The sequence below is a fragment of the Carcharodon carcharias genome, chromosome 10, assembly GCF_017639515.1.
Source record: "Carcharodon carcharias isolate sCarCar2 chromosome 10, sCarCar2.pri, whole genome shotgun sequence".
In the NCBI taxonomy this organism is placed as follows: domain Eukaryota; kingdom Metazoa; phylum Chordata; class Chondrichthyes; order Lamniformes; family Lamnidae; genus Carcharodon; species Carcharodon carcharias.
In genome coordinates this window covers 33,734,387-33,761,420 of record NC_054476.1, presented here as the reverse complement: position 1 = coordinate 33,761,420, position 27,034 = coordinate 33,734,387, and the positions used below count along the sequence as shown (strand labels likewise).

Sequence of the window (27,034 nt, the reverse complement as noted above, 5' to 3'; positions counted from 1 at the left end):
TGCTGCCAGACCTGCTGAGTGTTTCCAGGTAATTCTGTTTTTGTTTTGGATTTCCAGCATCCACAGTTTTTTGTTTTTATCTCTTTTATACTTCAGCCAGTGGAGCAGTTTCTCCTTATTTACTTTATCAAGACCTTTCATAATTCTGAATGCCTTAATTAAATCTCCCCCTTAACATTCTCTAATCTAAAGAGAACACTCTAGTCTCTTTACTTTCTCCCTATGGCTGAAGCTTGTTATCTCTGGTACCAATCTGGGAATCTCCTTCTTCACCCTCTCCATTCAAGACCTTGACATCCTTCCTAAAATGCGGTATCCAGAATTGCACACAATACTTCTGCTGAGGCTTCATGATAAAGGTTTAGTCAGAGTGTGGAGAACAGGATTTATGATGAAAAAGGATTGAGGAACAGGACTAAGTGCACATTGCTTCAGAAAGCCATCATACGTATGATGGTCTCCTTCATGAGTTAAGTGTTGCCTCCCTTTCCTGTTGACTGAATTAAGTTGTCCAGAGATTAGTAGCATCTGGGAGAGGGGAAAAAATGAGGAGGGAAATCGTTCATAAAAAAGAGGAAAATTAAACAAATTGGATTATATGTCAACAAACTGTCTGTGCTGAAAGATGAGACTCATTTTCTCAGGATGTGGTTTAAAGGGCTCATGTCAGCTTCTGCTCGCACCATCATGTAGCATATGGTACAGAGCAACAGTAATGACTTTCCTGGGATAATAATGAATCCAGCCCAGCTCAGCCTCATTTTCCCAACTACTTTTCAACCGTGCACAGCATGACATCCCAATAAAACCTTCATATAAGCAAAGATTAAAGCACAGCAATGATCGTACTTCAATGTACCACAATCATCTCCTGACGGTTTGCATTTAACCTTTTCGGTGGCAACAACACGAAGCTCTGGTTGGAACCTCTCTGCAGTAAGTGTGTTCGGTTCTGGGCACTACACTTCAGGAATGATATATTGGCCTTGGTAAAGGGATGCAGCACAATTTCATCAGAATGACATTGAGGCCAAAAAGGTTCAATTAGCAGGCAGGCCGCATAGATGAGGCTTGTATTCCCTTGTGTGTAGAAGATTAAGGGGTTATCTAATTGAGATGTTTAAGACGATTAAAAGAATTGAAGAATAGATAGGGTAGTTAGAGAGAATCATCTCCTCAGGTGGAGGGAGCCCAGAACAAAGGGGTATATATACCTTTAAAATTAGAGTTAGGAGGTTCAAAGGTGATGTTAGGAAGCACTTCATACAAAGGGTAGTGATGATCTGGAAGTCTCTCCCCCAAAGAGTTATTGAAGTTGTTTGGGGCAGGGTGAAGTAAATTGAAAATTTCAAATTGATAGATTTTTGTTATGTAAGGGTACTCGGGGTTAGGGAATAAAGAAATTGGATAACTATTTGAAAAGGAAACTTTTGCAGGGCTATGGGGAAAGAACAGGGAGAATGGGGTCATTTGGATTGTTCCTCCAAAGAGTCTTTCAAGATGGACGAAATGGCCCCTTATTGTGCTAGAAGATTCTTTGAATTTATGATTTACTCAATTCTGCTTTATAGGCTTTGATGTGGCCTTTGTTGTCTTGTGATCAGTTAACAGCTTCACTAGTTCGAGCACACAATGGGGTTAAATTCAGGGCTGCCCAATTTTAGCCCCCTCCCCCTCCTTTTCCAGCCAGATTTTAGCGCCGTGTGCTAAACGTCCAAGAAGTCCCTGATATTGGGCTTCGGACCTCATTGTCATGAAGAATGTTTCGGAGGCAAAATAATGTTGCAGCAGCAAGCTGAAGGAGTATATGAAGTTAAGTTACAGATCAGCCACTATCAGCCAGGATGGTGGAACAGACCTGTGGGGCTGAATGGCCCCCTGCTTTTCCTATGTTCCTGCATCCTTACTGTTTAAAACATTCACAGCAGATCCTCCCCTGTCTAGAAGTGCTAACCTTGAACCTGACTGCCAGTGACACAGGTGGTTAAAAGTTGCACACTTTCCTACAATGCTTTACCTGCTCTTTAGCAAAAAGGTTTAGTAAACAAATAAATGCCTCTGTTGCAATGTTGGATAGAAAAATGTTGCATAAATAAATTGGCCTAGAATTTTGATCATGCTGCAATTGCTTTTGGATGTGAACCAAAAAACAAGGCATTAAATTAATATCGCCAATAGAACATTGTAGGTTTACTTATTTTTGAGTGACCCTTAGGCTCTCTGAGATCCATAAAAGCCTTCAGATTTTTAGTTCTTTTCTGAAGACAAAAATATAACAGAGTGATTCATAGATTAATAAAACAACTGGTAAGATTTCTGATTAAGAACGAAAGTGCTGGCATTTATATAGCCACTTATCACATCCTTGTTAAAGTGCAATCACTGTTGTTATGTAGACAAGCTCGGCAGCCAATTTAATTTCCACACCGCAAGGTCCGACAATTGGTAAGTGTACTGAAGGACCAGTTAATCGGTTTTTTGGTGTTGTTGATTGAGGGAGGAATGTTGGTCAAGGTGCAAGAGAACTCCTTTTTCCTCAAAATGTGTCACAGGATCTTTGATATCCACTTGAGGAGGCAGGTGGGACTCTGGTTAACATCTGACCTTGCAGAATGCATCCCTGACAATGCAGTATTCTCTCAGTGTTGTGCACTGGAGTGTCAACCTAGATTTTGTGCTGAAGTCCTAGAGTGGAGATTGTACCCACAACTGAGGTGAGAGGGTTAGAAATACATTTTTATCTTTTTTTATGCTTCTTTTGTTGCTATGGTGACGGACTGGGTATGGCTGTGCATCCATGTTTCCTAACTGGTCTAAAGAAACTTGTGCATTGTCTGCCAGCACTAAACTGAGATCCCACCCTTCAGATGATGTTAAACTGAGGCCCCATCTGTCTATTCAGATGGATGGTAACTAATCAGAAAGAAGTAGGGTGTGCTGGCTAGCATTCATCCTTCAATCTGCTCTGCCTCTTTACTTTCTTTGAAATGCAACTCTGGATTTATTTTATTCATCCCTCAACCAAAGCATCAGAAACTCACTAGTTGGTCACTCACCTTATTGGCATTTGCCACTCCCCTATCTCAGTAATTTCCTCCAGCCCTACAGCCCTCCAACATCTCTGTGCTTGACCATAACACTATGGGATTGTCATAAAATAACATCTGATCCTCTAACATCCTTTAGGGAAGGAAATTTGTCATTCTTATCCAGCCTGGTCTATATGTGACTCCAGACCCATGCATAGCAAAATGGCTGACTCGTAACTGCCCTCTGAAATGGTCGAGTGAGCCATTCAGTTGTAATCAAGCAGGCAGCTCACTGCCACCTTCCCAAGGGCAATTAGGAATGATAAATGCTGGCCTTGCCAGTGACACCCACATTGCATAAATGAATTTTTAAAAAATCTGGCCTCTTGGGTGTCCCTGATTTCCATCACTTCACCACTAGTAGCCATGCCACCAGCTGCCTGAGCTCTAAACTCTGGAATTCCCTTCTTAAATTTTTCTGCATCTCTACCTCTCCCTACTCTTTTAACATGCTCCTTATTATCTACCTCTTTGACCAAGCTTTTGGTTATCTGTGCTAATATTTCCTGATGTGGTTCAGTGCCAAATCTTTGTTTAATAATGTTCCTCAAAAGTGCCTGGGACATTTTACTACATTTAAAGGGCCATTTATATGCAAGTTGATGTTTTCTGGCTATGATATAATGACAAAATTTAAATGAGAAGAGTCTGTATCATCATATCAACATTGGAAGGCCCTGCTGGCAGATATATGTTTAAAATGAAAGTAGCTATGTAGGAAGAAAAAGCTGAAAAGCTGACAGATGGGGAAATCTGGTCATATACCATTCACTGAATGACTTTGGGGTAAATTAGCTTTCCATAATGCATAATGTGGTATGAGAGACATGTTAGTTAAAGAAAAGCTTTATTCCCATTTTCCTGTCAAAATGAACAGGAGTTGTTTCTGAGATTCCAGTTACTCTCTGAGTTCTAAGCAAAGCCACTGAGAAGTTAATCAATAGCTTACCAGATACGTCACTCCACTGTCAGTCCCAGCGTCCCAGGGAATCAGATCCTGAATAATCTTCTGCACCCACCCGCAATCCTTGGTGCAGAGATCCTCTGCTGATAGTCCCACGTTCCAATCTGGGCTGGGACCCAACATCGTCAGGAAGGACATCAGGTGCCGTGTATGGTCAACGGAGAACTCTGCAGACGGAGCCGCCCGGCTGCACAAAACATTTTTAAAAAAGCGGAGAAAAGGAAACAAAAAATAAAGTCTCAAGCACTGTATACTGGAACAGTACAATGACAATTTCGTTGAAGTGCCATTTAACAAGTGTTTATGAATTGAGCTGTATTTTCAAGTGTCACTTAGCTCTAAATGCTACTTCCTGCATTGAGGTTTAATAAGTTAGGCACATGACAAACATTTTGACCTGCAACTGAATGCAGCGCCAATTAGTCTGACAATTTCCCTACCATTTGATGTTGAGATATATTGTGAGGGGACAGTCCTGGTATTTGTACAGATTAGTTAGTCAATTAAGATTTAACTCCTTTGCAAACACACTGAGTGTGGAAGGCTCTGAGGTTACTCATTAGTAAAATAGTCTCATTCATTACTCTGTGATGTATTTTTCTTTCCTAAGTCCTTATTTCTTTTAAAGACACAAAATTTAAGATCCATATTCATGAGTTCCATATCGATAAAGTTGTCTCATTGGTTGGTGTGTTGCATTTATAGTCATAGAGTCATAGTCATAACGGTCTATAGCACAGAATAAGGCCCTTCAGCCCATCGAGTCTGCACTGGTCAAACAAGTGCCTAACTATTCTAATCCTATTTTCCAGCGTTAGACCCATAGCTTTGTATTCCATGGCATAACAACTGCACATCCAAATACTTCTTAAATGTTATGAGCCTGCCTCTACCACCCATTCAGGAAGTGAGTTACAGATTCTCACCACTCTCTGGGTGAAAAAATTCTTCCTCACATCCCTTCTAAACTTCCTGCCCCTTACCTTAAATCTATGCTCCATGATTATTGATCCCTCCACCAAGGGGGAAAGTTCCTTCCTGTCTACCCTATCTATGCTCCTCATAATTTTTTTATTTTTGATATTTCACCAATGCAGTAATCTTTTGCCCTTTCACTTTTCTTCCAAATTGCTTCCTTAAAAACATAAGAGTGTGTGTTTTGACATGATGGGGGAATTTGATGATTTGGCTCTTCCTGTGTTGAGAGTTGAGGAATGGGAATTTCAATACAGAGGTCAGTATGTTCCAAGCAAAGTCTATATTCCTGTCATATCAATCTCCACACTGATAACAGTCTATTCCATAAAGGGTATTTCATGGAATCTATTTAATGTTTTACTCCCTGGCAACATTTTGCACCATAAATTCTGCATTTATAATGGGACCTTCCATGCAAAACTTGTCAGGCTGCAGTACCACGAATGGTAGAGGGTGCCACTACAGCGTGACAAGTTTACATAGAACTGTTTTTCATTATAGGTGTGGATATCTGAAGTTATCATAGGAATGAGCAAATGTAAGAATAGAATTTTTTAAAATTGGGACTGGATTATCTTTGTGTGCAATGGCCCAATTTAATCTTCATGTTCTATCTCCACTTGATCTGAAAACTTAATTTGGTCTTGACTCCTTTGTTCAATCCCCTTGTAGGATTAACTAATGATAAGATCATTATGATTGCTTCACCCAAAACAGGAGACTAGAAACAGCATTTAGGAGACTTGTCCATAGATTCATAGCATCATACAGTACAAGAGGTCATTTGGCCCTTTGTGTCTATGTCAGCTATCTAATGAGTCCCACATCTCCTGCTCTTTCCCCATTGCCTTGCAACTCTTACCCTTAAATTACTTATATCCAGTTCCCTACTGAATCTGTTTCCACCACTCTTTCAGGCAGTGCGTCTCAGATCACAACAACTCGAAGCATAAAAAAATCTCAGGCACTTTTGCCATGTTATCTTAAATCTGTTTCCTCTGGTCACTGACTCTCCTGCTTTTGGGAAACAGGATCTCCTTTATTTATTCTAGCAAAACTCTTTATAATTTCACACATCTTTATTAAGTTCCCCCTTAATCTTCTCTGCTCTGAGGAGAACAATCCCAGCTTCTCCAATCTCTCCACACAATTGAAGTCTGTCATCCCTGGCACTATTCTAGTTACCCTCTTCTGCAATCCCTCCAAAGTTCTTGGCATCCTTCCTGAAGTGTGGCACCCTGACACAATTCTCCATCCAATGGTATATAAATTTTAACATAATTTTGTTGCTCTTTGGTTGAGCTGTAGTTTATGGATGGTGAAAGGTAGGAGGTTGGCCAGGTCAGCATTGGAAGGGTTGAGTCATCTGGAGGCAATAAAAACATGAGTTTGATGAAGCTCTTTGATAATGTATCAGAGGGGGTTGATGAGGGCAGTGTGGTTGATGTTGTGTATACAGGCTTTCAAAAGGCATTAAAGATATGTGTCCAAAAATTGAAGCCCATGGGATTGAGGGGACAATGGCTGCAATGACACCAAATTGTATAAGAGGCAGAAGATAGAGGATAGTGGTGAATGACTGTTTTTCAGATTGGAGGGAAATGTACAGTAGTGTTCCGCAGGGATAGTGTTGGGAACCCCACTCTTTTTTTTATAAATATTTTATGACTTGGACTTGTGTACTCAGGGCATCATTTCAAAGTTTGCTGATGACCCAAGACTTAGACATGTAGTAAAGAATAAGGAAGATAGCAACAAACTTCAGGAGCACATAGACAGACTGGTGAGATAGACAGATATATGGCAGATGAAAATGAATGTGGAGAAGTGTGAAATGATTCATCCTGACAGAGAGAATGAGGAGGCAATATAAACTAAATGGTATAATTTTAAAGGGAGTGCAAAGGGAGGTAGAGAGAGCTGGGATGTGCACACACAAATCTTTGATGGTGGCAGGACAAGTTAAGAAGGCTGGTCAAAAGACATAGGGGATCTTTGACGTTATCAATAGCAGAATAGAGCGCAAAAGCAAAGATGTTATGTGAAACCTTTATATAAAGAACAGGTTAGACTCTAGCTGGAGAATTATGTCCAATTCTTGGCAGCAAGAATGATGTCAAGGCCTTCGAGAGGGTGTGGAGGAGATTTACACCAAGGTTGCGAACAGTCTTATTCAGCCAGTGCCAGGAGTGGGGGATGCTGGTATGCTAGGGAACAGTGTTCGTAGTGGGGGCTGAAGACAATGGTTTTGGTCTTCTTAAAGATACGGATGGAGAAAGATGCAGGAAAACCAAAGCCAATAATCCATTTAAAGTATTCTTAAAGAGACATTGATGGGTTCATAATCATATTAAGATAACAATGAGATGACACACAAATGTGCTAAATTTTAATTCCCAGCAGTAATTTCTAGGTTATTAACACACCACTGAATGCTCCTGACCTCAAAGTTGTATGGACTTGAAATAGGCAATGGCCCATGCTTCACTGTTGTGGTGAAAGTTTAATGCTACAAACACTTTTACCTGTATCTATCCTTAGAACAAATTCTTCAACTGAAAATATTAATAATACTTTATTACTGTAATGGAAATCTTGTTTTTGAGTATCTGTTAAGATGCCAACTTAATCAAATGAAGTGTCATTTCATAAGCTTTTAATCATTTCAAGTATGTCTTGAAGTTTATCTTTAATTTTTGCTTTTTCTGGTTTCCACGACAACTATATCTACTCACTATGGTTTAGGTGCATGATTCTTCTGATGGTGTGCAATCTATAATCTATTCAAGTAGGGCTATATTATCACCTAATTATTTTAACACAAAAACAGATTTCTACTCTTTTAATTGGCAATTAGGATGACTGAGGATGACATTGAAAACCAATTTCACCGCAGTATCCCCTTTTTAAAGAGGTACGACCGTCCGACATTAAGGGCTCTATCTTCCAGTCAGCGTGCGGGGACGGGGCCCGCTCGCCGACATGTAAAATGATGTGGGGTGATGCCAGGCGCACGTCCTGACATCACAGCACGTCATTCAGACTTTCAGTTCGGCAGGCGTGCACCAGAGTCGGCTGCATTCCTGCCAACCTGTCAACGGCCTATTAAGGCCATTAACAAAATAGTTGAAGTCATTAATGGACCTGCCCGTCCAACCTTGAGGTTGGTGGGCAGGCCAGGAGCCCTGGCGAGCTTCTGAAAAAACATGAAACTTCATCCACAGGCGGGATGAGGTTTCATGAGGATTTAAAATACTCACAACATTTTAAAATAAAAGTTATGGACATGTCCCAACTCATGTGACAGTATCACACCAGGGGACATGGCAGAGAAATTTTTTTCTCGGCTTTATTTAAAGTTTAAGATGTGAGCCGACCTGCCTCAGGGAGATCTGTGCGCTCTTCAGCACACATGCACAAAAGAGCACACTCCCAGTTGAGGGAATCCCCCCCCATTCCCGGCTCGCACAGATCTTAATTGGCCTGCCCACGTAAAATGGGGGCGTGCCCCCAGCCGGGGGTGCCGATCGGAAGCCCGCCCACCGCACCCACCTGCGTCCACTCCTGCACTTTCCCCCCGATGGGGGGAAAATGTTGCCCTAAATGAATAATCTGAAGTTGTTAAACTTAGTGATGAATTCAGAAGGCTGCAAAGTGCCTAACTGAAAGGCAATGCGCTGTTCCTCAAGCTAACACTGAGCTTCACAGGAGGTCCGCGACAGAGAAGTCAGAGTAGGAATGTGACAGAGAATTAAAGTTCGCCATTGTTATTGACTACAAAACTAACTTGTGAAAGTAATTTATTTTGCTCACCCCACCATAAATATGTTAACATTACAGGAACATAAGAACAGGAGAAGCTATTCAGCCCTTCAAGCCTGCTGTGCCATGCACTTAGATCATAGCTGCTCGGTATCTTAACGCCATTTACCAGCCTTGGTTCTGCAGCCCTTAATATCCTTGTCTAACAAAAATCTATCAATCTCAGATTTGAAATTTTCAATCAACCCCCTTCAGCCTCAACAGGCTTTTGGATGAAAGAGTTCCAGGTTTCGGCTAGCCTTTGCGTGAAGAGGAAGTGATGAATTGTCAAACTTGTATATGGCGATGGTAGAGATGCAAAGGGGATTGGAGATGAATGGGAAGAGGGAAGCCAAAATTCTGCAAGTGCCAGTGCTCTGTATGTAATCAATAATGTATACGTACCCTTGGACTTTACACAGAACCACAAGCACCAATTTTAACCTAACGGGATTTGTGATGGGTAAAAGAGGGCATTCATGTTGGACAAGCATTCAAAGCCATCTCCACCCCCTGCACCCACAACCACGATTTGGCACTCCATTGATTTCAGGCAGATTTACAAAATAGGTGCCCAATTTAAACACAAATCCCTTTCATGTCGCACCCCCCTACATTACCCACATCCCCAATGGTAAAATCACGACTGCAGAATTTTACAACACATAAGGAGACAATTTGGCTCATGAGGCAGATAGGTTTTATTTCTGTAATCTCTTTGTTCTTTAACTCTATCTAACCTTGCCCAGGAACGTATTGTGATGTTTTAAGAATCTCTGAACCAACTTATACCTTGGAATGTCTATCTGCCAGAGAGGGCACTGTCTCATGCAAGCACAGAAATGTGGCACATTTACAGCACAGAAGAGGAAATTCAGTGTCTATGACAGCCTAAAAAGAGCAATCCAGTCTAATCCCACCTTCTACCTTTTGATCCGTACCCTGTATGTTACAGCATTTCAAATGCCTAGTCAAGTTTTTTTTTAATCTGATGAGGGTTTCCAGATGATAATCCTTTCAGTTAATGAGTTCCAGACTCTCACCATCCCACTGGATGAAAATTATTCTCCTCAACTCCCTCTGTCAATTAATTTAAATCGACGTTCCTGCTTATTGCCCTCTCTAAGAAAGGAAATCGGTCCTTCATAGCCACTTAATTCCCACATAATCTTTTAGACCTCAATTAAATCTCCCTTCAGCTTCCTCTGTTCCAAAGAAAATAGCCCCAGACTATTCAATTTTCCCACAACAGCTAAAATTCTCCATTCCTGGCAATATCCCTGTAAATCTCTTATGTATCCTCTCTAATGTAATCAGATCCTTTCTGTAATGCAGTGACCAGAAATGTACGTAATACTCCGGCTGTGGATTAACTAGTGTTTGGACAGTTCTAACATAACCTCCCGGCTCTTATACTCTATGCCTTGGCTAATTAAAAAAAAGTATCCCGTATGCCTTCTTAACAGTAGTATAAGGTTCTGGCACATAAAGGGTTAATGTGGGCCTGAGCACAGCACCACTCACACAGAGAATATATGACCCACACCAAGGGATCAATGTAGTGTTGGACAGAGCCATGTGTAGAAGCAAGCATGAAGACAACTCCTAGCTTGGACCTTTACTGTATCTATGCATATAGCTTCTAGTAGTTAATAATTGCTTACTGTTGAACTACCTAAGACCATGAATACCTTAATAAGACCTACAGAACCACGCCAAAACCTTATAATGTTAACCACCTGATCTACCTACTTCAGGGATCTGTAACATAAGAACATAAGAACTAGGTGCAGGAGCAGGCAATTCGGCCCCTCGAGCCTGCCCCACCATTCAATACGATCATGGCTGATCTCACTTTGGCCTCAACTCCAATTTCCCGCCCTCTCCCCATAATCTTTAAAACCATTACTAATTAAAAATCTGTCTATCTCCTCCTTAAATTTATTCAGTGTCCCAGCATCCACTGCACTCTGAGGTAGTTAATTCCCCAGATTCATGACCCTTTAAGAAAAGTAATTCCTCCTCATCCCTGATTTAAATCTACCACCCCTTAGCCTAAAACTATGGCCTCTCATTCTAGAATGCCCTGCAAGGGGAAACATCTGTACCACGTCTACTTTGTCTATCCCCTTTAGCATCTTATATACCTCAATTAGATCTCCTCTCATCCTTCTAAACTCTAACGAGTATAGGCCTAAACTGCTCGTCTCTCCTCATAAGACAAGTCCCATGGGCAGAATTTTCTAGCTTACGTACGGGTAGCGGAGCCCACACATCAGCGCTTAAAATGTTGCGTGCTGATGTCGAGCAAGCGTACCGACATCAACGTGTGGCATCGCGATATATAGGTCGGTGGGCGCGCTCAGCAGCGTGACGCACGCCCGCCATTAATTAAAGACCTTGTTAAGGCCCTTAACTTGCCAATCAATGAGGATTTTGAGGGGCCAGTGCAAACTTTGGCTCGGCGCATGGGCCCAACAGGCAGGCAGGTAGTGATTTTTTATCAAAACTCATGTATTGGCGGGATATGTGGGCTCAGAGGGGTTGTTCATGTTCTTGAGGAGGAAGGGAAGGATAGAATAAGGAAGAGGCCAGGAGTGGACAATCAGTCTCCAGGGGAGCCATCTTTGGGAGGCCAGGCACAGGCACAAGGGTGCAGGGCCAAGAGCTGGTCCAAGGTGGAAGGGGCCACAAAAGATGCCACTATCCTGCTGCCAGGGTAAACAGGCGGCAAAGCAGCTACCTCAATATGACTGAGGTGTAGTGCTGAAGGAGGCTCTGACTGTCAAGGGAGACAGTCAACTATAGCTGTCAGATGATTGGCCCTGAGATCTCCCCTAACTGTGTGGGTGGACACCCCATGCCAGCAGCTATGAAGCTCACAGCTGCCCTCCACTTCTATGCCTCTGGCTCCTTCCAGGGCTTGGTGGGTGATCTTTGTGGTGTCTCCCAAACAGCTGTCCACACTTGTGTCAAGCAGATTACAGATGTTCTGTTCAACCATGCATTGACCTTCATCCACTTCCGCTCGACCAGGCAAGTCAGGCACAGTGAGCCAGAGGCTTTGCAGCCATTGCTGGCTTCCCCCGTGTCCAGGGTGCTATAGACTGTACACATGTGGCCATCAAGGCACCAGCAGGTGAGCCCGGTGCCTTCGTCAACAGGAAGGGCTTCCACTCCATGAACGTGCAGATAGTGTGTGATCACAGGATGCTGATTCTAAAAGTCTGTGCAAGGTACCCAGGCAGCTCCCACGACGCCTATATCCTCAGACACTTCCAGGTGCCGGTGCTCTTCAGTGCTCCAGTTCGGCTGGATGGTTGGCTGGTGGGTGACAAGGGCTATCCCCTCAGAAGGTGGCTCATGACGCCTCTCCGCCATCCAAGAACAGAAGCTGAGGAGCACTGCAATAGGAGCCAGGCCTCCACAAGGGCTGTGGTGGAGAGAACCATTGGTCTTCCCAAGATGTGCTTCTGTTGCCTGGACCACTCAGGGGGCGCACTCCAGTACCCCCCAAATCGCGTCTCTGTGATAGTGGTAGCATGCTGTGCTCTGCACTATCTTGCGCTGGAAAGGGGGGATGCAGTTGATGAAGACCTTGACACAATGGATGAGGCTGCACGTGATGAAGCCAGCAGTGGCTCAGAGGATAAGGAAGCACAGGGCGATGATAAGGGGCAGCACGCCGACCCACTACTATACCAAGGAGGCAGGGACACCCAGGACACTTTAGTCCAATGAACCTTCAGCTAGCCCCACACACATCGATCAGCAGGACCAGCATTGCCTGGCGGTTCCACACGTGGCACTTAGGTGCTACATCTTCCACCTCATCAGCTGCAACTAAGGGCTTAGTACAGAAACATCAATGTCCACTCAAACACTCATGAGATGTCTGTGAAACATCCAAATACAGCACAAAGGAAACACCCTCAGTCATGGTCAGAAAACTGGACTTTGTTCAGTTCAACATCAAACACAAACGTCTCTCTTGCAAACATAACTATTTGTTCCCTAATCTAAGGCCAACACAAAATCACCCATGGAATGCCTAATGTGACTTATGCTTTCGTTTGCGGGTGCTATGTCTATATGCCGCCCCATCGCTCGGAGTGTCTTGTGAGACACCTGCTGACTCTGTTGTCCTGTTGGCCTCGATGACCTTGGTGGGTGTCCTCTGGCCCGTGGAGCCTGTGATGGGCCCGCCAGGGAGGGAATGGCCAGTTCCAGAACTGGCACCTACCCAGCTGTTGCAGCCTCAATGGATGCAACGGTCACTGACAGAGGGGCAGACAAGCTGCTGCCCTCATCCGGAGTGCCCTGAGAGGAGCTTGCAGCGACGACAGGCAGCTGCTGCACCGACGTGAGGTCACATTGGACCTCCCTGCTCACCGCAGATGGACGGGCACCAAGCGCCGACACTTTGTGCCCAGAACATCTCCCACATTGCGAATGACCACCCGTAGCCATTACCGCTGTGAGGGCTTACAGGTCAGAGCGTAACCCAATCAGGAGACTCTCAATCCGATCGAAGCCTGTTCTCCCTGTCACCACGTCTCAACAATCACCACCAAATTATACCTATTTATCTCTATTTGCGCTGTTAACTCATTAGTTTTATTCTGAATGCTACACACATTCAGATACAAAGCCTTTAAGTTTGCCCTATTGTCAATTTTCCCGACTCTTATATGATTCTTTGGTGCAATATGGCGTTCACACGCTCTGTCCCTTCCTTTCACTTTTTGGTAACAATCAGCCTCGTCACTAACCTGCACTCTTACCCTCTCCTCAAAGTTTGATTTTTTATATTTCCATGCAACTGAACCCTCCTCCCCACTATTTAGTTTAAAGCTGTATCTACAATCCTAGATATGCGATTTGCCAGGACACTGGTCCCAGCATGATTCAAGTGAAGCCCATCCAAACGGAATAGCTCCCTCTTTCCCCAGTACTGGTGTCAACGTCCCATGAATTCAAACCCATTTCTCCCGCATCAACCCCTGAGCCATGAATTTATCTCTTTAATTTTATTCACCCTGTGCCAATTAGTTCATGGCTCAGGTAGTAATCCGGAGATTATTACCTTTTTGGCTCTGCTTTTTAATTTAGCCGCTAGTTGCTTATACTCCCTCCCTCTTTCCTCATTCTACCTATATCATTGATGCCTACATGGACCACGACAACTAGATTTTTCCCCTCCCACTCCAAGTTCCTCTGCAGCCCAGATGAAATATCCTTAACCCTGGCACCAGGGAAGCAACACAGCCTTCGGGACTCTCGATCCTGGCTACAGTGAACAGTATCTATTCCACGAACTATACTATCCCCGATTACAACTACATTTCTCTTTTCTCCCCCCACTTGAATGGCTCCATGTGCCACAGTGCTATGGTCAGTTTGCTCATCCTCACTACAGTCCCCGCTCTCGTCCCCACAGGGAGCAAGAATCTCAAACCTGTTGGATAATGGCAAGGGCTGAGGCTCCTGCAGTGCTATTTCCTGGATCCCTCTACCTGCCTCACTCATGGCCATACCTTCCTGTCCCTGACTACAGGCTGAATTTAAGGTAGTTAATCTAAGGGCTGTGACTGTCTCCTGAAACACAGCATCCAGGTAACTCTCCCCCTCCCTGATGTGTCGCAGTGTCTGAAGCTCAAACTCCAGCTCATCTACTCTGAGCCGGAGTTCCTCGAGCAACCAACACTTGCTACAGATGTGGTCACTAGGAACCACAATGGGGTCCACCAGCTCCCACATCATGCAGCTACAACACATCGCCTGGCCCTGCATCTCTATCTTATTTCATTATTTTTTAAATGTGTTTTTAAATTTCCTACTGGTCTTTAGTTTATCGATCAGTAAAATATTTCGCCTATTTACCTGTAACCTGAAAGCAAGTTAGAAAAGAGATTCAAAATACACTTTTTAAAATCAATTGGAACTCGCTGTCTCTGCTGAGTTGAAGCTAAAGTGCTAGGCCTCCAATCCTGGGCCCCAGTAGTCACCTTTAATCTGAAATCAATTTAAGAATTACCAACCAATGAACTTACGGTTTTCCTGGGATGTCACTCTATCTTTTTTTCACATACGGGAATGTTCTGGGACTCTTCATTCTGCGAATTCCCAATCTTTGCTTTGCTGTCAGTAAAGCCGTCTGAGACAACGTGGCGCCTTTTCAACTGTGCTCCAGACGGGCTCTGAGACAATTGGAGAGGAACCATGAGCTGGGGCCTAGGGCCTGAGGCCTCCGGTCTGGCGCCAAAGCCCAGTGTGGGCTCCTCCACCCACTCGATGCCACAAATTCCTCCTCCACGCGTGCGCATTGCCGATTGCTGATTGCCTATTGCAATAACTCCAAAGTCCATCCCCCTGACACATCCTGGTGCGGAATTTTCTGTGCCCACCGGCATCGGACATGTTCAGTGGTGTGAATAGATAATATGGCGCGGTCGGTTTCATGACGGTGTGAAACCAGTTTGCGATTGCCCGCTCATCTCGCCGATGGTGGGCCGCATTTCCCACCATCAGACGTCAGGACCTCCACTGTAACACATCAGCCTATCATTATTAGGCCAGCCCACCAGAATCATCCCCCTCACCCACTGGATCATTCATCCACATCAGCGGGAAAGCACGCTGACGTGTTCCACAACTGCACATAAAAGGTGTGCACTTTGAGGGGAACTGAGAGGTGAGTACACAGTAATGTTGTACAGCGCGCACCAGGGTCACCTGTTGGATTTCAAGCTTGAGGGGTGTTGGGGGGGTCGGGGTTAAGAGCAGCCCTGCCATCGAGGTGACTTGTGGGGACGGTGGTCAGGATTAAGGGCAACTCAGCCGTTGAGGTGACCTGTTTAGGTTGGGGGGCTTGGGGGGCTGCAAGGGCAGCCCTGCCATTGAATATAGCGCACAAGCATTCAGGCTGGGGGGTAGGGTAGGTGAGGGAAGTGGCCACGCATTAGGGAAACCTGTATAAAGTAACCATTCCTCTGCAGCTGAGTTAGTTCAGGCACAGCCACATTGACATGATTAGAGTCGGGCTTCTAGCTTATCTGCCCACTCAAGCAACGCAGAGGCATCAAAGTGCCACCAAGTGCTACAAAGCTTTTCACCACCCTCTCCCCAGCACACATCCCTGCCGGCACAGGCAAAAATTCATGAGCATGTTAGCAGACTGCAGAACAATTGGATGACTACACAGGTTGTACGATCTCCTGGCTAAAGCTGGCCATGGGGCAGTCACTGGTGGAGGCCCTCACAGCCCCTTGCAGTCAACATCCCAATTTGGACCGGTCTCCCCGATGGTTCAAGCTAACAGTGCATCCTTGCAGTGTGGGTTAGGAGAATTTCTGTGCCTCAAATGAGAGCACAGCATGGAGTCCAGTGGACAACGCTGCCGCCAATCGGTTGGGCAGAGTGGGGCCGAGGTGGGTGGGGTTTTGGGCAGCCGTGCAGTGCACTAAACTCTGGCCATCCAATGGCTGGCCAGCACTCTCCGGGAAGCATTAAGGGGCCTTCACACTTAACCAGAACAGGTCCTTAGTACACCCATGCTAACCACCTGTCTCTCTCTTCCATGCTGTAGGATAAGTACATCAGGATCATGGAACCTGGTGAACTAGCTGTATGCCAGATAGCCCATAGAGAGCAAAGACAACGGAGGAGGGAGTGACTGAGGCTCTTGGCTGTGCAGAGGCAGGAACAGCAACTTCAGGAAGAAGGGGCGGCTGGGGCTCCCTCTCAAGCCACCGAAGGGCCACAGTGAGCCATTGCTGGTTGGCGCCTAGTGACACCCAGTGTCTATAGGCACCGCCTGTCATTCCTGCAAATGACCGAGAGCCAGTGTCTCTGAAGACTGTGCGTGTCTAGGGAACTGGTCGGTCACATTTGCTAGTTACTGCAGGACTTGGTGCCACGGGGACATGGAAGACATCCACTGCCAGTGGCTGTGACAGTGACGGCAGAGCTCAATTTCTATACAGTGGCTCCTTTCAGGGCTCCACAGGTGACCTCTGTGGGATCTCACAAGCCTCCACCCACAAATGCATCCATGAAGTCACGGATGCCACCTTTGTGAGGGCACACAACTTTGTGCATTTTGCCCAGGACCAGGACAGCCAGGATGCAAGAGCGATTGGATTCACCCAAGGGTTCCACTCGCTGAATGTGCAGCTGGTGTGCGACCACCAGAAACGCATCCTGCAGGTGTGTGTACGGTTTCCAGGGAGTGTGCACGATGCCTACATTCTCGGTCGGTCACAGATCCCTGAAGTCTTCCAGGGTCCACAGAATTTGTAGGGTTGGCTCCTCGGGGACAAGGGCTACTCACAGGGGCCTTCATGGCTGATGACACCCGTGCAGCTGCCTCAGACTGCAGCAGAGTGATGCTATAACGAGGCTCATGCAGCAGCTCACAACTTGGTGGAGCAGACCATCAGCTGGAGGTGTTCTAGGGCCTGGACCGATCAGGTGGAGCCCTGCAATACAGTCCACAGAGGGTGTCATGTACCTTCATCGTCTGCTGCGCCCTTTACAACCTGGCGCTGCAACGGGGAGATGAGGAGGAGGTGGAGGAGCTGGTGATCTCCACCGATGAGGAGGACGCCTACGAGGATGAGGAGGTCCTCTGAGGTGACGATGATGGGGATGAGGCCCTTGCACTGGCTAGATGAGGCAGGCATGCTCGGGAGGCCCTCATTGCTGCTAGATTTGTGGAGGATAATTACAATATGCAGTGAGGTGTCCCCATAGATCCTCAAATCGCACCTATGAATGTTTGACTCCAGCCTGGCTTACGGCAGCGTGAATACCCTCTGTTAGAATGCTCCTGTCATGGAGATTGCAGTGGAGGCCCTAATAGTCGCTCAATCGCAGGAGAATGATGACAACATGCAGTGAGGACACTCCATAGATCTTCACATCGCCTCTGAGAATGTCTGACTCCTGTCTGGCTGAGGGCAGCTCGCTTGCACTCTGCAATCAGGGTCATGTCACAGAAATGCAGCCATGAAACTTTAGAAGAATCTGATCCTTTGTCCGCCTTCAGCACCTGAGCCCTTCAGGAGCACAGCTTCAGTGGTCACAGATGCTGAAGAGATGGGGGCCAGCCCCTCCTTAACGGTCTGACAACATCTGTGGAGGGAAAGACAGAGTTAATGTTTCGAGTCCGTATGACTCTGCTTCTGAAGAAGAAGTCATAAGGACTCGAAATGTTAACTCTGTCTTTCTCTCCACAGATGCCATCAGGCCTGCTGAGTTTGTCCAGCAATTTTTGTTTTTGATTCAGATTTCCAGCATCTGCAGTATTTTGCTCTTATCCACCTTAAAAATGCTGAGACCACACCGAGGGAATGAGAGAACTCTGTGGCACCTGCCCACTATATTCTGGCAGCAATGTCCAGGTACAGGCATCAGTAACGTTTCAAAGGGGTGTGAGGCTGGACCGTCACTTTTATCCAAAGGCTGCACAAAGCACAGGGAAGAGCCCCTGGATTGAGACACCCGCCTTTATCTTATGCAGAAAGATTTCACTTCTGAGTGACACGAACACTGCTCATCAGAACAAGGAGCCACTGACAGGGAGACATTCTTGGGAGTTTACTGACAATAGTGAACATTATGTACAAGTGATTTTAACATGTGTACAACTAATTCTCCTTAACTTTCCTAACCCTGCCAGAACAGGTCATCCACAGCCAAGGTGGAGGCAGCCTGCTGACTGCAACACCCTGTCTGGGATGACTTTGGCAAGCGTCCTCTGGAGGGCCCCAGCCTGCTTTCAGGGTCCTGCTATTTGGCAGTGGCACCCTCTCCTTCCTGTGCAGCTGCTGAGGTCACAGGAAGCAGGGATTCAGATGGGCCAGGCACTCCCTCCCAGAGTCACTTGTGTATTTTTTTATTGATTGGATGACTAGGCCAGCATTTATTACCCATCCCTAATTGTCGTTTTTCAGATGGCACTTAAGAGCCGACCACATTGCTGTGGGTCTGGAGTCAAATGTAGATTTCCTTCTCTAAAGGGCATTAGTGAACCAGATGGGTTTTTATGACAATTAACAGACTTATAATTCCAGATTTTTATTGAATTCAAATTCTAACATCTACTGTGGTGGGATTCGAACCCGGGTCCCCAGAGCAATACCCTGTGTCTCTGGATTACTAGTCCAAAGACAATACCACTACGCCATTGCCTCCCCTAGCGTGGATAACCCTGGAGTGTGCACCTGCTAACCCTCCTCCCTATACGTGCCCAAGGGCCCCAGAATGACTCCTTGAGGAGAAGGTAGCTGGAGTGAGATCAAGTTGCTCAGCACTCCTCTTGTATACACACTGTTGGAAGCTAACCATGGCATCAGCGATGGAGTTGAGCCCGAGCAGCAGTGCAGGAGTGATGTCCTGGACCAAGGCCTCCATGGTGGCTGCCATCTTACCAGTGTTCACATTGGTGCGTTGGCATGCTGGCACTATCACGTCAGACTGAAGGCAGACTGCCTTGCAATCTGAGGAGTGCAACGGACATTCCTTCTTGATGTTTCCGAGCTTGATTTCAGGCTTTCCTCCAATGGTCCGAGACCTCTCCCTGTTGTTGTGTGCCAGCTTGTCCTCCATGAATAGAGATGAAAAAGTGTAAGCAGAATACCTGCCAGGCCAGTTGGTGAGTATGCCGGACCTGTGTGGGTGGTGAGTGGTCCCATGGACGGGATGAGGACAATGAAGTGTGAGTGAGTGAATGGTGATGTTCCTTGAACTGGCAGTGAATGAGGGCCCTGTGGATGTGTGATGGGTTTGTGAGCGTGAGAGTTAAGAGTGATGAGAAGAGTGACTTACCCCGGCGGAACGGAGGAGGTCATTCATCCTCTTGTGGCACCGGGCGGCTGTCCCCTTTTGAAGGCTGTTGGTGCTGACCACCACTGCCACAGCCTCCCAAGCCAGGTTAGTAAGGTTGCTGCCCATTCTGCAGCCAGAGTGGGGGTACAGGACATCCCGATGGGACTCCATGGCTTCCAAAAGATGTTCCAGTGACGCATCGCTGAACTGGGGGGTGGGGGGGGTTGCTGCAGTCCTTTTGCCTTTCAGGGCCATGTCTTCTGTGCAGCAGTCATTGTCTGGAAGCACTGAGATGTATGTGCGTGGCTGGACTTTTAATCTGGCGCCCGGCATGATGAAGCGGCAAGGTGATGGCAGACGGGCGAATGAGAGCCCGTTCGCCATGGAAATGGCACGTTTCCTGGGAATGAATAAATAATGTGGCAGGTTTGGGACGATCCGGCATGAAAACCCACAATCGCAGCCGGAGGGTAAAACACCGATTTACCCGCCCGCTACTGCACTTAATACAAATCTGGGACGATTCCACCCTCAGTGCCCTACCGTTTATTATGTATTCACTTGCCTTGTTAGCCCTTCCCAAACATGTTACCTCATGCTACTCCGGATTGAATTCTATTTGCTATTTTTCTTCCCACCTGAGCCGTCCATTGAGATAATCCTGCAATCACACAACAAATTATTGCATCTTCGGCATACCATGAAAAGCAAGGAGCAAGGGGAAAATAATTTTTCCAAGGTCTTTGCTCTTTCAGGAGTTTTCTAATTACAGAACTCCACCCCATTTTGTACTATGTGCTGGACCCAATAAAAATAAGTCCAGTTCTTTCTATCTGGCATACTCAGTTTGTTTCTTTTAATACCGCAGTCGTGCCGTTGCACCATGATCAGCTCTCAGCTCTTTGAATCTATCTTTGTCCAGTTTCCAGAAATCAACCTCTTCCCCATGACCACTGACTTCCTTTACATCCCGTTTATATTATGGAATCACTTTTCTTATTTTGCTAATCATTAATTCTCGAGATGTGAGCATTGCTGGCATTTATTGCCCATCCCTTGACTGCCCTGAGGAGGTGGTGATGGGTTTTCGTCTAGAGCTCCTTGCCGCAGTTTGCTACAATTAAGTGCTTTGTTAGTTGTCTTCATGGGGCATCTGAGAGGCAATTACGTTGGTGTGGGACTGGAGTCACAAGAAGCAATTGGATTTTTAATGACAATCCAACAACTCCTCCATGGTCACTTCTACTGATGCAGGACTTTTTTTCACAGCTGATTTCAAATTCTCAAACTTCCACACTAAGATTGTGAACCCATGTTCGCTGAGTTACTAGTCCAGTAGCATGAGCACTACACTACTGTACACACTTACACTGCCAACAGGTTCTGCAATATGATGATGCTATCTGTGTACTGAAATCAACAGGCAGACATCAGCAGTGGCAGCAGAACATTTTATGAGCCATTGTCACTAGTGTTGAGACAGAAAGGAACTTTACCGCTGGTACAGGCTCCAGCTGAACTGAAGTGGGACAAAATCTTAGCAGAAAAGGAAAATAGGGCTGTCGAAAGGATTTTAAACTCATAACATGGAGGTGGGAAGGCTGCTGAAAATAGCACAAGCCTGAATGCAAAAGGAATCGAAGATGAGAGTAAAGGTCAGACCAAGGTGAAGAAGTACAATATAATCGGTCAGGGAACAAATACCATGCAAAACAGAAAAATAAATAGACTTAAAATTCAAGTAAAAAGAACAACTACTAATGAGGAATTGAACTGTACAGCAATGTGCACAGAGTCAAAAGAAAACTGGGAAATTGGGGATAATAATCCACAGAAAGGAGCCAGATATAGCAGGAATAACTGTTACATGGACTGCATAAAGAACAGGACTGACAGCTAAACATTGCAGGTTATAACTGAAGCAGAAAGGGAAAGAAAGCGATAAAGGGGGGAGGGGTATCTGTACTAATCAGAGATAGCATAATGGCTGCAGAATTAAGGTACATACCTAGCAGAAGACTAGAAACAGAAAAGTACATGGATTAAAATAAAAGACAAGAAGGGATTGATCATGCTAATAGGAATACACTAGAAACTACCTAATACTTGGAAGGAGGTGGAAGATGAAAAATGCAAGAAAATATATGGAATGAGTAAAGGATATAGAATAATAATCACCAATAATCAATTAACAACCCCCCAAATTAGCTAGCAATTAAAAGTAGTAGAAGGGGCACAGGGAATGGTGTTTTTGCAGTATCTGCAGGATTCCATTCTTATCCAGTATGCAAAGAGCCAAATACAAGAAGAAGCACTTCTGCATCTAGTAACAGGAAAAGAACCAGAGCAGCTAAGAGAAATAAGTGGAGTGGGATATTTAGGCCACTGTTAGGATTGTGACCCAATCGGCAAAATTCAGGCCTGAGGCGCTACTGAACTTAATGCTTGCCACAAACCATTGAGGTGAATTTCCAGTTTACAACAGGAATGTAAAATTAGGCACTCATTTCAAAACGCACCCGGCCTTCATTTAGAATTGATGGAATGGAATATTGGGCAATTTTTATATTGAGCAGTCGATCCACGATTTAGGTCATCTGCAGTAACAGATGGCTAGTTGGCATTGCCCAAAGCATCAGGAAAAGTCCTGGATTCATATTAATAAAACTGAAATCACATCCACTCTCTTGACCACCACCAGTGCAACATGGCTGTAGTATGTACTATCTACAGGATAAATTGCAACAATGCACTAAGGCTTCCTGGAGAGAACCTCCCATCCCTTGATTTCCATCACATTAAAAGGACAAGGGCAGCATGTGTCCTTTTGTTATACTGATATAAACACCAATCGCTCATAAGGGATTGTGTAAACACGTTGTGGGTTCATTTATTTAGAATAGGCATGTGAGAGCATTTATACAGAGGTAGAAAGCTTGCATACATCAGCAGCAGAGCTGTATATGTGTATGCTCTGCTCAAAAGCAAAAGTGAAACTGTGAGGAACCCATTTTTGGAAAATTTGAAGGACATTGAATTTTGGACATTCGCCCTCCTGAGTTATTTTTAAAAGTCTGCAAGATTAATTAATTGTGAATATGCCATTCTTCAAGAAACCATGGGTCAAGACAGATGTCCAATGGGGAACAGCTGGCCAGGGAAGAGTTACTTTGTTTATCTAAGTTGAATACTTTGTTTATCTAAGTTAACAAAGAACTGCTGTTGCCAGGCTAAAGACTCCTACAGATTGGTTAAAAACGCTTGGCCTGAGAGAAGTATTCTTGGAACATATTATTCTTTGAAACTCGCAGACATAGCGTGTGCATGTGCCTTAGAAACAGGCTGCATGAAGAAGCCTCTCTCTTTCTCTATCTCTGTCCCACCTTTGACTTACATGTAGTTTAGAGTGAGTTAAACTTGCGTCAGAAATGTCTCAGCTGAATAAATCACCTGTTTTTTTTTGAAAGTCTGCAAAGTTGAGATAAGTAAGAGTCATCAAGGACAGTTTCACCAAAAATCAGTCTGAAGGAACTTTCAGATCTACTGTGACCAGATTTCTGTTAGATCAACAGTGTCAAGATCGTTTTGAATTTTCTTTTTTGAAAAGAAATGTTCCCATACTCCAGGGGACTGTGTTTGCTTTATTCTGTTTTGTGTTTGTGTGTGAGTGCTTGGGGGTTCGGATATCTGTTTTTTTTTAAGGCGAAAATTATTACACTTCTAAATTACAACTTTTATGTTAACCAGTTTCATAACTTGTTTTAAAAAAGATGTGTTTCTTTTAATAAATCAATTTTTTGTGTTTACTGAAATAAGCCTGGTTAGAGTCTTTCTATGCTGGGAATAACAGTATCAAAGGTAAACAATTGGCCAGTTTTGTGGGTGAGTTAGACATTTAAACTGTTGTTATGACTTGTGGAGAAGTGGGGCTAGAATTGACTGCACAATCTCCTATCATGGCCCATAACAAAACAAAGACTGGATCGCATGACACACTTCCTTTCTAGTAATGTCATGCTGCTATCCCTTAAAGACATATCACAACATCCCTCTTTCTTGTTAAAGATACTTTGCTCCCTTCCAAAGAAGTATAACTATTTATAATACATTTTCATGTTTTATTACCATTACTGAAGTGGAAAGAACTGATGAATCTATGAGTCTCTAAGCCATAGGGGTAACCTGCTGGGACACACAGCCCTTGTATTAGTAACCTTGTCTGGAGGTTCTTTGATTGCTCACAGTGATCTATAGGATTGCCATTCTTGGATGTTCTTCCTGGTTGCATTTGGACCTAGTCCTAGATGCAATAGGACTGTATGGTTGTTGAGGAGTGGAATGGATCTGATTTGTCCTCGGTTACGCCTCACTGCTGCGACTTCATAGGGCCATGGTTCCAAACAAATCCTTGCCACTTCAGCTGGCTTCTGTGGGATCCTGGATGTGAACTTCTTATTCCAATTGTTAACAAACTTGGCAATTCTGTAGCCACATTTTTTTCATGCGCATTGGTCATCTCTTGCAGTTTTAAAAGTTGCTCTCTAGTTTCTGAGAGAGTAGAATGCATACGAGTAGGTAAATTGGTACGCACTGGTCTGCCAAACATGAGTTTTGACGGTGATGGAATAGTTGCGCTTAAAGATGCTGCTCTCAGATGTAACATTACAATGTAGACTTTGCTTGATCTATCTATCTTTGAGAATTCGGGATTTCACCATGCGAAGGATATTGCAGACGGATATAGATAAGTTAACTGTGGTCAAAAATTTGGCAGGTGGAGTATAATGTGGGAAGGTATGAAGTTGTTCACTTTGGCAGGAAGAATAAAAAAGCAGAGTATTACTTAAACAGAGAATGACTGCAGAATTCCAAAGAACAGAGGGATCTCGGTGCTCTTGTGCATGTAATCAAGAAGACTAATGGAATGCTAACCTTTATTACAAAAGGAATTGAACATAAAAGTAAGGATGTTATGCTTCAGTTACACAGGGCATTGGTGGCACCACATCTCAAATACTGTGTGCAGCTTTGGCCTCTTTATTTAAGGAAGGCTGCAAATGCCTTGGGGGCTATTCAGAGGAAGTTTACTAGATTGATACATGGAATGAGTGGGTTATCTTATGAGGATATGTTGGACAGGTTGGGCTTGTTTCCACTGTAGTTTAGAAGAGTGAGGGGTGACTTAACTGAAGTATATAAGATCCTAAATGGTCTTGACAAGGTGGACATGGAAAGGATGTTTTCTCTTGTGGCTGAGTCCAGAATGAGGGGGCACTGTTTTAAAATTAGGACAGAGATAAGGAAAATTTTTTTCTCTCAGAAGGTTGCGTGACTTTGGAACTGTCTTCCTGAGATGGTGGTGGAGGCGCCGTCACTGAATATTTTTAAGGCAGAGGTAAATAGATTCTTGTTAGGCAAGGGAATCAAAGATTATTGGGGTAGATAGGGAATATGGAATTCGAAACACAAAGAGGTCAGCCATGAGGCTTATTGTATGGCAGAGCAGACTTGCGGGGCCAAATGGCTTACTCCTGTTCCTATTCGTTCATTCAGCTAGGCCATTAGACCTGGGGTAATGAGGAAATGAAGTATTGTGATTGATAGTACAGTTTTCACACAAATCCCAAAATGGCTTACCAATAAATTGTGGACCGTTATCCATAATGATCTTTCTTAATACATAAAATGAACAGAAAATAGCATTAGAGTGTGCTTGACAGTTGTGCTTGATATATTGTGCAATTGTTGAAAAATGGGGTACTTGATAAAGTAGTTGACGATGATGATGAAGTCAGTGCCATGGACATGAAAGAGGTTGAATGCGATTTTGGACCAAGGACAGGTAGGAACTTAATGTAGAATCAGTAGTCCTTTGTGCTAACTTGGCATATGCTCTTGACATGCCTCACACTTCTTGATGGTGACTTCAATGTCATACCAGCCAATAGATTCTCTCTCCTGCGAGTCTTCTCATCAAACTTGTGCCCAGTTGTGAGTGATGAAGTAGTTGAAGAATATCAGGTCACAAAGATTCCAATAGGATGATCTGCCTGCCTTTTAAAATGACTCCCTGGGAGATGCCTAGCCTGCCCTGTTAAGGCCAAAATGGTCTCAAGTGCTCGTGGACATGCTGAATTGAATCAAGCCATTCTTCAATGATGGTTTTCTATAGTTTCTGTCATGTAGAATCTTTTGCTATTTCTCCTTGTAGCTGCTGGCATTCATGAATGTGTCACATCAGTTGATGGAATAGAATTCTCTTGTAAGGATAAAGTTGCAACTCCCTTGAAAATGCAAATCTTGTTGAAGAATTCTGGATATTTCGATATTTGGTTGTGAACTGAGGTGATGGGAGTAGTTTCTGAGATTGATCTGCCGTAAGGGGTCTGACTGATTCCATGGATTGTCACTAGTGCGAGGTCATGGCATGCCAGTAGACCTACAGTCGCTGGGCCTTTAGTGTCCACAGTGTAGAACATCCGTGACACCCAGGAGGATTGATTATACTCGCACTCCAGGACCATGAATCCTGCACATGGAATTAGTAAACTGTTATATGCTGAAAGTTGTTCAGTAGTAGGTTTAGCCATGGCCTTTCAAATCTGCAGAGGCAGTATGTTGGCATTTGCCCCTCTGTCATGCTTTGCCAATAATGAATAGTTGCCAACTTTCTTAGCACAAATAATTTGAATCTTGGCAAACACTTTGGATGGTATGTGTGATGGTGTCTAATGCTTTCCATGAGTTTGACGGTGTGAAACACGTTCACTGCTCTTTGTCTCATCGTGCATATCATCATCATTTTCTGGTTTGTCAGTCACCTCATGTATATGTTTCTGAACGGATACCGGATGGTCATTTCTATTGCTTGAAGGTACCTGTTGTGTACATTCTGGATCAATGCAAAGCTCTTTGTAGCTTCATCAGCCTTTGGTCAAGTGCACTGCCGAAGGCCCTTTCTGCCACATGCCTTGCAGAATTGCTGGAAAGTTGGGCATTTCCTTGGCACATGCAGGAGTCCACACCTTCCACATGTCTTGCTAGGTTTGGGTGTTCTAGTAAGTGCGTCAACAACTGACGTGGTATGCAGGACCTGTAAACCTCATTGACCTGTGAGTATCACTTCATGCTTACGTCCACCCTTGAGTAGCTCTTTGACGCTGTAAGTTTTGGGCTTGTCTCGCAGATCTTGCTGGGATGCTTCAAGAGGAGTGGATGTGATCACCAACTCAACAATTCTGTCTGCTAGAACTGCTTTTGAAAAGTCACAGTACGTACCCTTTTCTCTGCATCTGCTATGGATTCTGCAGGTTGTTGTTGAAATGATATGAACTCTAATCGATGAATATGGAAGTTTAACCTGATACTGAAC

General features: G+C 44.6%; 1 protein-coding gene across 1 annotated transcript in view; it reads right to left on the bottom strand.

Annotated features, from left to right (window-relative positions):
* The window catches only part of spon1b (spondin 1b), a 393,024-nt gene that overhangs the window by 94,123 nt on the left and 271,867 nt on the right, over positions 1–27,034 (bottom strand). The window contains exon 8 of the mRNA XM_041197861.1: positions 4,039–4,240. Coding sequence (XP_041053795.1) covers positions 4,039–4,240 — 202 coding nt within the window. The remainder of the gene's footprint in view (positions 1–4,038; positions 4,241–27,034) is intronic.